The following is a 14,718-nucleotide window of genomic DNA, read 5'->3' on the forward strand; positions in this document are numbered from 1 at the left end:
CCGCACAGCGATACAGTTAATTTGCAGCCCGAGCTGGAGGCTGGCCTGAGCTGATATTGCCGTGTTATTTAGAAGAGAAAGGTCAGCCTGGAGATTGAATAATCATTGACAAGAAATCCATGGGGGAGCAGCCAGCTCCAGCATCCCTGGCTGCTCTCCTGGGGATTCATCCCAAGGGGTGCCAGGGGTGTTTGGGGCACAGTCACAGCCACCCCCCAAGTTCATCCACAATCTGGTTTGCATCCTATGCACAAACTCTTTTTAAAATTATAAGTTATTTTAAAATTCAAAATTATTTCTTTTTCTTCCCAGAAATGTTTTCAATTTTTTTTTCTTTTTTTAAAATACCCACCTCCCTCCAAGGAAAACAGGAGAGGCTATCAAGCCTTCCCCTGCTCCCCCATCCCTGCCCCAGACCTTGGAGTGATAAAGAAAATCCCATTTCTGGCTTTTTTTGGAAAGCAGTGTACAAGTCCAAAAAAGCAGTAAAGGGATTTTTTTTGTTGTGGTGTTTATTTGGTATTTTTTGTTTGTTTCTGGTTTTTTTGGACATGTTTTTTTGTTGTATGGTGTATTGTTTTTTGTGGGTTTTTCTAGGGTTTTTTTTTTTGGTTGGGGTTTAAAAAAATTTTTTTTTTTTGTTTGTTTTGTTTTGTTTTCTTTTCTTTTTTTGTAAAACCAGGGATGCAGTGCCTCAGGCAGAATCCCCAGTCACATCCATCCCTCTGGCTCACACCATCCCAGCACCAGGGTATTTATTGCCTTTGTTCACCCCCATCTCTGCACCCCAAACCCTTCCTGTATCTCGTTTTCTTCTTTTTCCTCCCCAATAAACACACCAGCTTTGGTTTCAGGGTTTTGGTTTTTTTTGATTTTTTTTTTTTTTTTGCAACAAAAGAAACTATTTATTTGGAATATGCATTACCAGTACAAATCAGGAAACTGTAAAACCTACACCTTGTTAGTATCGTCATAGAACATAAAAGTTTCAATTGGGATCAGAAAGACAGAGGCCTTTTTTTTTTTTCTTTACAGAAGCAGAAAAGTTTCAAAACCAGGTTGGAACAGAGAGTCTTTTTTTTTTTTTCCTTTTTTCTTTAAGGGTTTTTCTTTTTTTTTCTTTTCTTTTTTTCTTTTTAATATTTGGAATCCATTAAGAAGAGAGAAAAACCAAAAAGATGCGGAGAAAAAAAAAATAGAAAAGAAAAAGCAACTCCAAAGTGGATCACCTTTACAAGGGACAGAAAGGGCTTTGCAAGAACAAAAAAAGCAAACCGACAAAACCAACCCCCCAGGCAATGTCTGATTTACATCCTCTTAATAATAATAAAATAATAATAATAATAAAGGTGTACGGAAACAAAAGGACTCCAGGAAACCTTGGGATTAAAAGGAACACCCCAAACCCTAAACTGGTCAGTGATGTGAAAAGCTCAGGGGTTTTTTGGGAGGAGCAGGAAAATGTTTTGGGAGAAAACTGAAGTGATGCCAACCAGCACCTTCCTCAGGGCTTCTCCCTGAACCCCACTCTGCATCCACTGGGATTTGGGGCTGGATTTGGGACATTGTGGCCACGTCCCACCCCTTGTCCCAGCTCAGGGCTTGGGCACAGGCTCTGAGACCTCATCTCCAGCAAGGTGAGGTTGGAACATTCCTTACCCCGAATCCCTTGGTTTTGGGACACTGGGATTCAGGGAGGAGAACCAACCATGCCCACGTTTTGGGGAGGATTCCTGCCCTTTCATCATCACCTCCAGGAGCTCAGCAACACGCCCAGAATGGAGGCTGGAACCTGTGGAACCCACAAGGGGGGCTCAGGGCTTGACTCCCCCCAAGCACCTCCCCAAAACCCCCGGGAATTCCATCCCTTTCCAGAGGTGAAATCCCACAGCTCAGCCCCAGAGCAGCCACACCAGGATCCTCTGGAGCTGGGATCTGAAAGGAGCGGGGAGAAATCCTTCCCCCAAAAACACCAGCATCACTTTTCACATCACTCTGGCCACAGCTCAAAAGCGCAGGGGAGGTGGCAAGGCCATCGTCTCGGACAGGTCAAAATAAACTCAGCATCATCATCATCATCATCATCATCATCATCATCATCATCATCATCATCATCAAAGCCCCCTCCCCCCCATCCCAAACAAGGCAAAATAATAATAAAAAAAAACCAACAAAAAGGTTCATTTCTGGGTCTCAACGTTAAGAAACATAAAGTGTTAGACTGTACCTATTAATGCTCACTATTCCAACCATTTTTTTTCTTTTTAAAGTTTTACAAAATGAATTACCGTCACTTTTTAAACATTGTGTAAGAAGAAATGAGTGTGCACAACTCTACACTTTTCTAGCATTCTTGAACTAATTCACAAATGCGAGAAAATGGAAAAAAAAAACCAAACCATGGGAAAAAACAAACAAACAAAAAAAAGGAGGATGAATGTAGGTAGTTTGATGTTATAAACTATACAGGAATGAAGCGCTTGTTGCCACAGAAAGAACAGGGATGGGACCTTCCCCCTGTTCAATTTTGCGTGCTAAGAGGGTCATTTTTTATTCTTTTATTATAAACACTATTAAATTCCGACTGCGTTTTTGGTTTTTTTTTTCTCCTTTATCTGAATATACAAGAACATTCATTATCAAATGTTCGTTATCATCAATACTACAAAGAACGAGACACAAATCGCAAGAAACAATGGAAAATGTTAATAAAGCTGAAAGAATCGTCGAGTTTTTTTTTTTTGTGATTTTTTTCATTTTTATTTTTTTTGAGTTTCTGCAGGTTTTTTTTTTTCGTTTGTGTTTTTTTTGTGTTTTTTTTTTGTTTTGTTTTGTTTTGTTTTTTTTTTTTTGGTATCGAAGTCAGGTTTTTCTGGGCAGAAAAGAGAAATAATAATAAAAAAAAAAGAAGAAGAAAAAAAACCCCACAACACTCAGGGCTGGAGCAGGGTGAGGAGGAGAATGGGGAGGAGAAATAAAACAAAAAAAAATTAAAAAAAATAAAAAAAGCAAAGGAAAATGCAAGCCAACATAAACTGAAGGGACCAAGTGGGGAACCCAGGAGGGGATTTGCAAAGTACCGTGGAGGAGCGAGGGGCAGCCCCAGCGTGGTTTGGCTCATTCCCAGGTGCTTTCCAAAGGGATTGGTGGCATTCCTGCCGGCTGTGGCTCAGCAGGAGAGGCCTGAGCCAGTCCTGTGCCCCTGGAACGCCGTGCCGGGACAGGTTCATGTCAAATAAGCTGCAAGTGGACAAAAGGCAGATGGGAAGACGAGGAGGAAAGTGGGAAGGTGCAGAGCTGGGGAAGGTGGGCAGCACCTCCCGACTGTCCTGGCAGGAAAACAACCTTCTCCGTGCTCCTAGCACACAGCTGGGAGGCAGCCCCAGGCTCCTCATGCCACATCCTGCTCTGCCCACTCTGCCATGGATGCCAAAGGAGCAGGAGTGTCACTGCTGGACACATGACACACTGTGCTGCAAGGTGACAGCGTGCTGGAGCTGCAGCCACACCACCAAGGACCATTATTTTTTCCAGCAGAAGGGTGGAAGTATTTTCGGCAGAGCTTTAATTTTAAACGGTTTCTGTTTAACGCTGCTCAGCGCTGGCAGCTCCCACCCGGAGACCAGCACAAGCAGGGTGGGTATGGACATTCAACAGCGTGAGGAACTGATGCCAGGGCATCCTGGCATCCACCACGAGGTGCCAGACATCCTGCACCCTCACCAGTGCCACCACACCCAGGGTCTTGGTGCAGGCTGGCTCAGCCTCCTCGTGCCCACGGAAAGAACCGATGGCCACAAGTCGCACCTGGCACGAAGCTCAGGGAAGCTGGTGCTGCCTCTTGCTGCTCTTCCATGGAGCCACATCCTCCCAGAGCCAGCCTGAAGGGGCAGGGTGAAGCCTTGCTTGCCAGCCACCACTGCTTGTCCCAACAGTGGGGCAGAAAAGCTGGGCAGAAAGTCCCGTGAGTCCTTCCATGGCCACTGCCCAGGTAACTCCTGGGGTCAAACCAGCAGCTCCAGCACCCAGACATCCCCCAGCGGGGCAGCCTCCCGTCCTACAGAGCAAACCTGTGGTGTGAAGAGCTACCAAAAGCACCCAAGACACTCACCCCAGCACTTCCAGCCCCTGGCATTCTGCTGCCCATCCCTCACTGCTGGCTGTGGGAACGCAGGGGGGTGGCACAAACCTCTGTGGGTGCTGCCTGAACTGGGGACACAGCTCCTCCTGGAAATGGGAGCCAACACCCCGTGGCACTGCCCTCCACCAGCAGCCTCTCTAGGTGCTGTGAGAGCTGCTGGTGTCCCACCAGCCATCCATGCCTGATCCCACACAGCTCCTGGAGGTGTTATCAGCGATGGCCGCTCCTCACCTGCCTCTGCCTCCCTTCCTTCCCTCCTCTTCTCCCCTCCAGGCAGGACAGCAGGGCTCCACAGCTCATCCAGGTCACAGCAGCCAGTGGGAGGGATGCTTGGCTGGGAAGGGCTGGCACTGGGAATTTCCCCAGGGCTGGCAATGGGAACGGTACCTTTAGGGAGCGAGGGGGAGCACGCTGGCTCCTTCTACGTGCACGGGGGCTGTGCCACCTATCCCGTGCCTGCAGCAGCTGAGGGACAGCTCACAGGGCAGGGCTGAGCAGGGGAAGCTGCAGAGATGAGGAGGGAGCAGATTCCCTACGGTGGCAATTCCCTACGGAGAGGTAGCGTGAAAGGAAGGGGGGCAGGGGCTGCCTGCTGGCGAGGGAGCGAGACGTGACTGAGGTACATTTGTAGCTCCTCAGAAAGACACCCAGCACGAGGCTGTACACTGCTCTGGGCTTGCTTTGTGTGGTGGTGGTGGTGGATTTTTGCTTTTCCTCCTTAAAATCCTTCTACCTTGGGTGGGAAGCAGGGAGGGGAAGGGAGCGGTGTTGTGGCGGTGGCGGGGAGGGGGACAGCGGCTTCTACCCAGAAAAGAAAGGGAAGAGAGTATAAAGAAGTGTCCAGATTGGCTGAAAAAAGCATCCCGACGAAGAGAAGAGAAGGAGTCTTCTTGTGTGTGCTGATTGGGTTCACCTCCAGTCTGACTGCTGCGGTGTTAGGAGAGGCCCCCTCCTCTCCCGCCCCCGCCGGGGCCGGCTCAGCCAGGGATGCAATTTGCTGGGAGATCAGTTGGAGGTATCAGAGTGAACGCTGCCAGGGCCTTCTGTGGGGGAGGTCACCGACGATGGGGTAGTAGCGTCTTGCCAACCTCCATTAGCCTGAAGGGAGGGACACACACACACACAGACATCAGTCACAAGCAGCCCTACCCAAGGCACCCATCCGCCTCAGATCCGCCCCCTTCTCCCTCAGCTGGGACTGCTGTAGGAGGCAAAGATGTCCCCTCTGATTCCCCCATCCCACCCCACACAGGGCTCCATCAGGCTCCACCCCAGGGCAGAAACATTTCTGTTGAAAACAGATTTTGATAAACTGTAAATGCTCACAGAAAGTTCATCCCTTAAAAAAAACCCAGCGTGTTTCTCCAGAACCCTGAGCTCTGGTTGTTTGGGGTTTTTTAACCCCTGATTATAACTCTTCCTCATATGGAAGAGAGAAAATAGCAAACAGAATGAGCAGCCTGAATGTTATCTGAACACAAGCGCTGTGAACATGCAGGACAAGCAGCGCGTCCCACGGAACTGCTGAGCTGAGCTGTGTCCCCCGCAAAAGCTCCCCATCCCCGCCTCACCGAGGCAAACAGAGCCACAGAGGTGCCAACACGATAGCCCATCTGAGGGCTCATGCAGCAAACCACGGCACACAAGTTGATTCTTCTCCTAAAGACAGATGCAGAGCCAAACATTCTGCAGGCGCTGCAGAGCCGAGCTCCGGAGGGCCGCGGCTGCCGCGGGCAGGAGCCGGCAGCGCACAGAAGCTGCTCCTCGGCCGCTGCCATCCCCTCTGGAGAGGAGCAGATGTCGCACCCAACCTCCTGTGCCTGCTCTGACATTGATTCAGTGCTTGGCAAATTAATCCTTCCCGAGCGCTGCCCCAGCTCCAGTTGGCAGCAGGGGCTGTCCTGCTTTAGACACGGCCGGGCTGCTCTGCCCACTGTGGCTGCCTGGCCTGTCCCACTGCCTGCTGCAGCCTCCAGCTGGGACCCTGCACACCCCACAGGGCTCAGGGGAGGAGATCTCCCCACCCTGACCGTACCTTAGGTTTTCAGTGTTTCTGTTCCATTTTTAGCTTTATATTAAGTGTTACTGGGATCTCTTCACAGGGTGGTGAAGACAAAACAATCCTGTTCTAGCTGGAGACTCAGGGACAATCTCTTCAAGCTTCAGGCCCAAAGCATAAACAATGTGAGGAGGGCGGGCAAGCAAGCAAGGAGGATGAAACTTCATAATTTGAAGCTATTAATTAGACAGTTAACTCCTAAAATGGACTAAAACTTATAAAAATGTGAGCTCTTGTGACCAAGCCCTCTTTTGCTTCCATTTTGGAGCCATTCAGGTACTGCCAGGGTATGGCTTTTGAAGGCACTTCAATAAATCTCCACTTTATTCCTCTTAACTCTGTCTAGCCTCTGTTCCAGCTCCTTAAGGCACCACTGAGGTGCTGCTGCCCAGCCCCTGCCTGCCTGAGAGGCTGCTGTGATGGGAGCAAAGAGTTGACAGGCAGGAGAACTCACGTTTGAAGAATCACACCACCTCCCAGCAGGACACACACAAAGCAAACAAGACAAGAGGTGTGTGCACGCCCCTTGCTGTGCCCGTGTGCTCTTCCATACCTGCATGGCAGCAAAGGGGCTCAGGCAACAGCAGGGAAAGCAGGAATCATGACCTCAGCTTGCTCACAGGTTAGCAAACCCCACTCTGTTCCACCTCGGGTGACACCAGACGATGCTCGAGCATCACCAGCCCCGTGTACCCCAAGCCCACTGCCCCCAGCAGCTCCCACCCATAGCCAGGCCCTGACCCACCATCCCTGCTCTCCCCAGGAGGCAATACCCACCCTTACACATCTTGGACTGCTGCAAGAGGCAGCAATTACTGTAGATTATCAGCCCGACAATGACAGGCCGCGTAAAGAGAGACACAGAGCCAACTCCGCCGCCCCGAGACTGGCATATTCAAGTACACTTAGGACATTAATAGCAATTTACGTGCCATCAGTGAGAGAGAACCACAATAGCTGTGCTGGCAGCCTCTTATTACCAAGCCTGTTATTTGTTGGAGTTACAAGCTATAATCACAACAGAAACTTTCAAAACCCTTATCTTGCGTGACGCACCAAATCTATTTCAGAGCCGTAATTGCTATGTCACCGGAGAGTTTGCTGCTTAATGCACTCAGATGCCATTTAGTGTTTGCAGGGTCGTTACAGGAGCAGGAGGGGGGAGAGGAGAGCAGTGGGGGCCCGTGGAGGAGCAGGGCTCTGGCCCTATTGTGCTCGACTATTTTTAGCCTTTTTCTTTTTTGCCTGCCAGCCACAGAAGCAATCGAGCGGCGGCTTCACCCAAAATCCTTGGAAGGTACAGCAGATTGGGAATGAGCCTTCCTGTACTTCAGGAATTTGTGTGGCTGAACAAAACCAGTAGGAAGTCAAGGGGATGTTGGGGAGAAACCAGTGTGGCCTGGGAAGGCTGCAAGTTGTGGGTCAAGTGATAGAAAGGAGGACGCAAGGTTGGCTCTGACCCAAGGTTGGCTGACATCCTGACATCATCCTTTGGTGTGGAAAAGTCCTCCATGAGGAGGCTGGATCCTTCTCCAGGCAGAGGGGATGCAGAACCATCCCCACTCATCCTGGAGATCACTCCATTGCTGCATGCATCAAGCCACATGTGGGATCCATCCAGTTCCACCCAGATGGCTCTGTGTCTTCCAGGCAAGGAGATCCCCTGGGGTTTGACTGCAGTAAATCAGTTGGGATCTCCCTCAAAGACAAGGGAGTTTTTTGAGGAGGCTGCTCCTCCTTGCAGAGCCCCTGCACATGGCTGTGACTTCTTCAGGAGGGGCAGATGCCAAAGACAGAGCAGTGGTCTCCAGGACATCTCCTCAGATGTCACCTTCTGGTGCCAAAGCACAGGCAAAGCCTTGGTGACTGTCCAAATATGGAGCCCCAGTGAAAGACTGCTGAACCAACTGGTTTGATGCCCAATTCCACAGGTCTCAGCATTTTTGTCACCTCCAGCAAGTCTGGCTGGCTCCCTGCCCGGGCCTCCTACGTGGGGCTGGGAGATGACTTTCTGCCAACTTTTAAAGACTCCTTCTGCTTAGCACGAGGCTGTCTCAGCACCCCCACCTCCTGTGACCAAATCCTTGCCCCCCAACAATGGCACAGGGTGTCACAACAGCCTCCAAACACACCAGTTACCAGCCTGGCTGGTCTGACAGAGCAGCCTCAATGCCTTTTCAGACCTCTGAGCTCTTAAGAGCTTTGTCAGGGCCTCCTTACAATATGCACTGAAGGTCTCACCACACACCAGAGGATCCAGCCTGGTGAGGACATCCCCAGGGTCACGGCCAGGCATCCCTGGCCATCAGAACACACCAAGGCATCCTTTATGGATGGAGCCTGTGCACTGAAACCCTGACACACCAACTTCCATACCCCAGCTGGTGGTGAGGACCATGAACCAAAACTTGACCATGATGGTGAACTGCAGCTGGCTGAGGAACAGAGCAACAACTTTTTTTCCAAGGCTCAGCTTTTTAGAGCAGAAGATTTCAGGCCAAATAAGGAGCTCTCAGCTTCTTCCTGTACCAATCCTTGCTGACAAGAGTGGATCCAAAACTCCCTGTCACACCCTGCCATGGTCATCACCATCCAGGTCACACACACGCTGCACAGCAGCAGTTTTAAATCAAAACCTTCACTCTCTGATGAAGTTTAAAAACAGCTCATCTACATGTTTAAATCATCTGGAAATTAAATTGAGTGCAAAACCAAATTTCTGAAAGGCTTTAAGATGACTGTAGTTCACTCATTCAGTAGCATATGGGGGAAGTAGAACCCTTGGTGGACTTACAGCCATAGGGCAGTGGCAGCAAAGGTGATGTTTTGGGGTAGGACACTCCAGAGGACTGTGGCAATAAACATCCAACTTCTACTGGAACCCAACAGAACCTGAGCTTTCATAAGTGCTTTGAAATCCCTGCTCTTGGGGGACCTCCTGGATACACATGTGGACCCCCATGAACAACCACTGTCCAGACAGCCCAGACATTTAACAACTCTCACCTCACGGTGCAAAACCCTCAAAACAGCCTCAAAGTTTGCCAAAAGCGGTGGCTCACACCCCAAACCTCCCAAAAGGAATTAACATTTAACAAATCTCACCTCACAGTGCAAGACCCTACAGCCTCAGAGTTTGCCAAAAGGGGTGGCTTGTCGCTATAGGACACGAAAGAACACAAGCTCACACCGCTGTTCTCAAGGTGAAGAAAAAAGGGAAGATTAATTTCTGACTCCAAGATTTACAGTTTTCCAAAAACGACAGAGGATTGGAGGGTGACAGTGCCACCTGTCCAATGATATTGCTCAAACCAAAAGTCCATCAACGTTCTCCTCCTCCATAAAGGAATGCAAAACAATGAGTTATTTACAGAAAGTGTGTGAGAAAGTTTACTACAAGAATGTCAGCATCAGAAGGTTTAGAAAACCTTAAAAAACCAGGGTGACAGTGGCTCACACCCCAAACCTCCCAAAAGGAGGGGAGCTCCCTGCTTCTTCTGAGTGTGACCCAGGCTGGGTATCCACAGCACAGCTCGTCCACTGTCAGAGTGTCCCCATCCCTTGCTGGGAGCAGTGCTGTCCCCACCTGTGCAGGAGAGGGCTCAGCTCTCCCTCTGCCTCAGCCGTGGGTCACAGCGCTGGTGATGGCTGGGACATTGCCCATTATCCTGCTAACGATGCAGAACCAGCTCCAGCCCTTCCCGCCCTCGGAGCAGCCTGTCAGCCACAGCAGCACAGCCTCCCAGGGAGCTGGGCTGTGGGTAGATCCCTCTCCTCAGCTGTCACGACTTACACGCGTTTAAAAATTCATCCTCCATCAAGGAAGGCAAAAACCCCGAGCGTTGTTGTCTCTCCTGCCAAGGTTTCCAGCAGTGGAGCTGGGCAACCTGCCGCTGACTGCCCGGTGCTGACGGGCTCCAGGGATGGCTTAACTCAGCCCCGTGCAGACATCACTGTGACAGGGCTCCTGACTGGGTTTCGGCTCATCTCCTCCCGGCAGCTCACGGGGACGCGCGGGTGATGTGGGGACGGCAGCTTTGTGTGTCACAGCCCTGCTCCGTGCTCCTCCTCGCCATGGAAGGGTTCAGGGAAAGGCAGGGAAGCCCTCCCTGCCTGTTGGACACTGTCACTCTGCCCGCACCGAGGAGTTCCCCAGCACCAGAGCTTCCAAAAGGGCAGCCACACCTCAGGGTGCACAAACTGGGACCTCAATGGGTGGGAAGACATGAAGTGACATCCCATCCCTGGCTGGGATACAGGGCAAACAAACAGGCAATCCAGAAGGTGCTTCCTAAACTGTCTGCTCAGCTCTGGACTCCCTGCTTCATTCCCCATGCCTACCACAGCTTTGTGGGGAACTGAGGAGTCACCCACACGGTGCAGTCCCTTTGCCAACCTGCCCCTCTCTTGACATCATCCAGAATGGGTCAGTTTGGGCTCCTGCCCTCTCTGAGAACCAGCCTGAGAAGACAAGGGACGCCAAACACGCCAGGTCACCATTTGGGATGCACAGATCCCCTGCCACTCTCAGTTCACCAGTCCTCATTGCAACTCATGGGAACATTGGTTCTCCCACAGAGAACCACAGCCAGAAACACCAGCCCAGCTCTCCCTGTCCTATTCAGCTTTTGAGTTTTTGCTTTCTCTTCCTTCTCCTCTCCCCAGTCACCCCCTCCCTGCCTCACAATCCCCAGCAGCAACTCTCCCCCCCAAATTTTGGCTTAACCCAGCCCACTGTTATTTTCCAAGCCAACTGCAACTGTAATCAGCTCAGCCTCTTTCCTTGGGGGTATTTTAATTTATACAAAAGTATCATCTCTTATCATGATCAGCCCGCGATTCATTTACTCTCCAAGTATTAAAAAGCCAGAAAGGGAATAAATTCAGCACACGGAGAAATTAATGCGGAACGATAGGCTCTTTCATGTGGCATTTCCAAGTGCCGTTTTTGCAAGGGGCTTATGTAATGAGACATAATTATCTGCACATGTTCAATTACATTACTTCACAAATCCTCCCTGCCTCTGCCTCCTGACGTCAAGCCGCCCACTAAGCCCTGGTGACTGCAGAGAGGGGAGCAGAGCCCCCCGTCCCAGGGCACCCCTCTCTGCATGCTGGTGGTGGCCGTCCTGCAAGATGGTCACACGCCAGGTGACAAATGGCCCAGTGGGCTGGAGAGTGATGGGACTGGCTGGCGATGGCACCGTGCTGGGGTCACCACCATCCCACCCAGAGGATCAGCACCTCTCTGACCAGTTCAAGGCTATCTCCACCATAGGTGTCCCCATCCTCCTCTGTGCCACCCCGGACACCGCTGCCACCACCCACTCAGCGCTCACAGCCTCCTTTTCCAGGCTGCCCTCCTCTCCCAGCTTGCTGTCACTGCCGCTGAGAGGGTGGACGATTGATCTGAGAAATGAAGTTGGATTGCTGTCCCGAATCTACACTGGGTTCTCCTTGTGTGTGTCTGATCGATTTCCCCCTGTGCGACACAGCTTGTCGCTACGAATTTTCATGCTAGTCAGAACCCGCCAGCGCACCCAAGAACAAGGAGAAGATGCTCCAGAGCCCGCCCTCCCCCTCGCATCCTCCCCCAGCCCGCTTGGGCGAGGTTTCCTTGGGTTGAGGCTGGTTGGCTTTGTGGGCTTTTTTCCTTTTCCATTCGCAACCGCCATCGCCGCCGCGCTTCGGACCCCGGCCGGGGATGGGTTATTTTTAACCACGCAGGGCGGCGCCACCAGCATGGAGCCACCTCGTTTGCGGTGACATTGCCCACCATGGCCACGGGAGGTGTCACCTGTTTAGCGGCTCCGTGCGTGGCCGCAGGTGGCGGGGGGACGATGATGGGCTGTGACAGTGCGAGACGCCAGCTGCCTGCGCGCTGCCTGCCCCGGCACCGCCACTTTTTTTGTGGGCGAAGCTGCGCCGCTGGCGTGACCGATACTGAAGCAATAAACTAGGTGACCGTAAAAGCAAAGACAAGTCCTACTAAGTGGCATTCCGAGCCCTATGGCTTTGAAATAATTGGCAGTGAGAGAACAAAAATGATAGAAAAAAATAAAAAACAACCCAAAAGACCAGAACCCGAGCCTGTTTTTTTTCCTTACACTGATGCCCTGCGGACTATACATCTGACTTGCCGCGAGTCCGTCACTGTATCCTCCTGTCTGGCTGATAACATGGCGAAGGGTATCCACCTAAACAGACCAACAACAACAAAAACACAAATTAGAGGGAACGAAAGGTTAGTGGCCAAAGCTGCTTCCGTTCATCTTTGGCAAGATAAAAGCAAACAAATACGAATAACAATGATCGTGGTCACCATCGTAATAAAAATAAAGGTGTGCGTTCGAAGAGGGATCAAAGAGAGCCGCAGCTGGTCTTGTGGAGAGAAATGAGCCAGAGGACCTCTCCTGCCTCCCTCACCATCCCCTGCCCGCCCCAGCAGCCCTGTCACACTCTCCTTGGTCCCATGTCCTTTGACAGAAAGAGTGGGGAGGGAGAACAGCATGACAAGCGCGGGGTGGCATCTCCTGGAGCACATTGTTGCAGCCATCTCCAGCATCGTGCTCAAGGAGCCACATTCCTACCCCTACCCCCTTCCACCCCTGACCCCAAGCACTGCTCACAGTGAAGTGCAGAAGCAGCAGAAGGAGATCTTTGGAGCTGGCTGAGCGCCTCCATGGTGGAGGGCCCAGAAAGGAAATATACCTACCATGGCAAAGGCACCAGCAGCTCTCCTCTGGGTGCCCCATTCCTCTCCCTCACACCCCAGCCCAGCCCCAGCGGTGGCACACATGGTGAGCACATCTCACTGCCCATGATGATGTGTGCTCCTCATCCAGCCCCAGGGGGAGCAGCCTCAGCTTTAGAGAGTTCTCCTTGCCCAATGCAGAAGTGTCAGAGTGGCTGTCGTCTCTCAGCACAGAGCAGAGCCTTAGATGCCAGAGAGGGGACTCGTGGCATATCTGGACATTGGATGGGAGGTGGGAGATCTGAGTGAGATCCTGGCTATTTTAAATTCTTTCTTTTGGCCCCAAGCATGGGTTGATGTTTCAGCATTGCTGCTCAAAGCTCCCTTGCTCTCTCCTCCTGGTATATACAGGGGTGGTGTGAGTGCCTGTGCTTTGGGGAGGTGGGGAGATGGTCAAGGGTAGCTTTTAATTATAAAAAAATAAATTAAAAAATTATCTACATATTTGAACATTTATTGCCTTTCAGCAGACACCTAGTTTGGCATCAAAGGAGTAAGTGGAAGTCTTGGAAAACGAGACACCAGTCCAAACATCTGGCCCATTCCCTTGGAAGAATAAAGCAAGCAGAACCTAAACCTGAGCTGCTTTTGTTTGACTTTGTGCCTGTTCTTCTACACCTTCTCTCCTCCTAGTACGACTATCAAGCCAGAGCCAAATGCATTCACAAAGTGTGGGCAAGTCTCCTCAAGACCATGGTTGTTGGTTTGGTTGGGTGTTTGGTTTTGGTTTCTTTTGGATCGTTTTTCGGTTTGGTTTTTTCTCTTTTTTTGGTGGTTGTTCCTGTTGCCTTTTTTTTTTTTTTTTTAGTTGGTTGGTTGGTTTTTTGGTTTGGTTTGTCTTTTTTTTTTAAAGTGTTGGTTGGTTGATTTGTGCTGGTTGAGATTTGCTCTTTTCAGGCGGGAGGGAGAAGTGCCAATACAATCAAAGGCTCCTCCAACACTAATGCATTCACTGGCAGTACATCGGATGGGTCCCTACCTGTGACTGCACGTTGGCTCCAACCTGGGCCCCTTGGTAAGAATCCCCATTGAGAGACTGCACGCTCATGAACAAATCTCCAGAGTTTGACATGTTAAAAGAACTGGAAGAACCTGGAAAGGAAAGAGTGAGGCACCTGAATCACAGAAAGGAAAAAGATCCACCCCATGACTCTCAGCCAAGAGGAAGGAACAACATGCAAAGCAACCACAAAAACAAAAACACACAGTCAGGTTAGTAGTATGAAGAACAGAGCAAGCAAAAAAAAAAAAAAGGATGCACTCGTGAGGTTATTCAAAGCCACATGTTGTTACAGCTCAATGCCAAGAATATTCTTCAACAGCTCCTCAGCTGGAGGAAGGATTCTTCATGCTTTTGACTGAGACAAACAAAATACAGCCTGGAGGACTCGGACAGCACCAGAATCCTTCAGACAGCTCTGAAGGACCCCAGTTGTTGGAGGTGTCCACCCAGCAGACTGTACTAGAGACCAGAATTACCCAAAAAAGCCCTGCTATCGAGAGCAGAAGCCTTTGCAGCAGGTGAACCAAGCCCGTGCTGAGAAGCTCAGACAGGGTGGGTAATTCCAGCCTGAACTGCTCCCTGCAGGGTGAGACATCCAGAGCCCATCCAGCCCCATGGCTGGAGCTTTGGCTGAGCCACGTGGGGCTCTTGAGGGAGTGCTGCATGGGGCTTGCCTTCAGGACATCAGGAACCCATCACTGGTGGGAACTGTTGAGCACCAGGAGAAAAGGCTCACAAAAATGTGAAGGCGCCTGGGTTAA

The 14,718-nt window shown here is 50.8% G+C and overlaps 1 protein-coding gene across 2 annotated transcripts in view; it reads right to left on the bottom strand.

Moving 5' to 3' along the window:
- Positions 1 to 856: 856 nt before the first annotated feature.
- The window catches only part of PBX1 (PBX homeobox 1), a 131,383-nt gene continuing 117,521 nt past the window's right edge, over positions 857 to 14,718 (bottom strand). Inside the window, exons 7-9 of one of the 2 annotated variants that reach the window (XM_064719272.1) lie at positions 13,934 to 14,046; positions 12,308 to 12,397; positions 857 to 5,239 (exon numbers count right to left, since the gene is read on the bottom strand). In XM_064719272.1, the coding sequence (XP_064575342.1) occupies positions 5,147 to 5,239; positions 12,308 to 12,397; positions 13,934 to 14,046 (296 nt within the window). In that variant the 3' untranslated portion in view covers positions 857 to 5,146. The remainder of the gene's footprint in view (positions 5,240 to 12,307; positions 12,398 to 13,933; positions 14,047 to 14,718) is intronic. The other variant, XM_064719273.1, reaches the window with a different exon arrangement.

Source organism: Zonotrichia leucophrys, chromosome 8 (assembly GCF_028769735.1).
Source record: "Zonotrichia leucophrys gambelii isolate GWCS_2022_RI chromosome 8, RI_Zleu_2.0, whole genome shotgun sequence".
NCBI lineage: Eukaryota > Metazoa > Chordata > Aves > Passeriformes > Passerellidae > Zonotrichia > Zonotrichia leucophrys.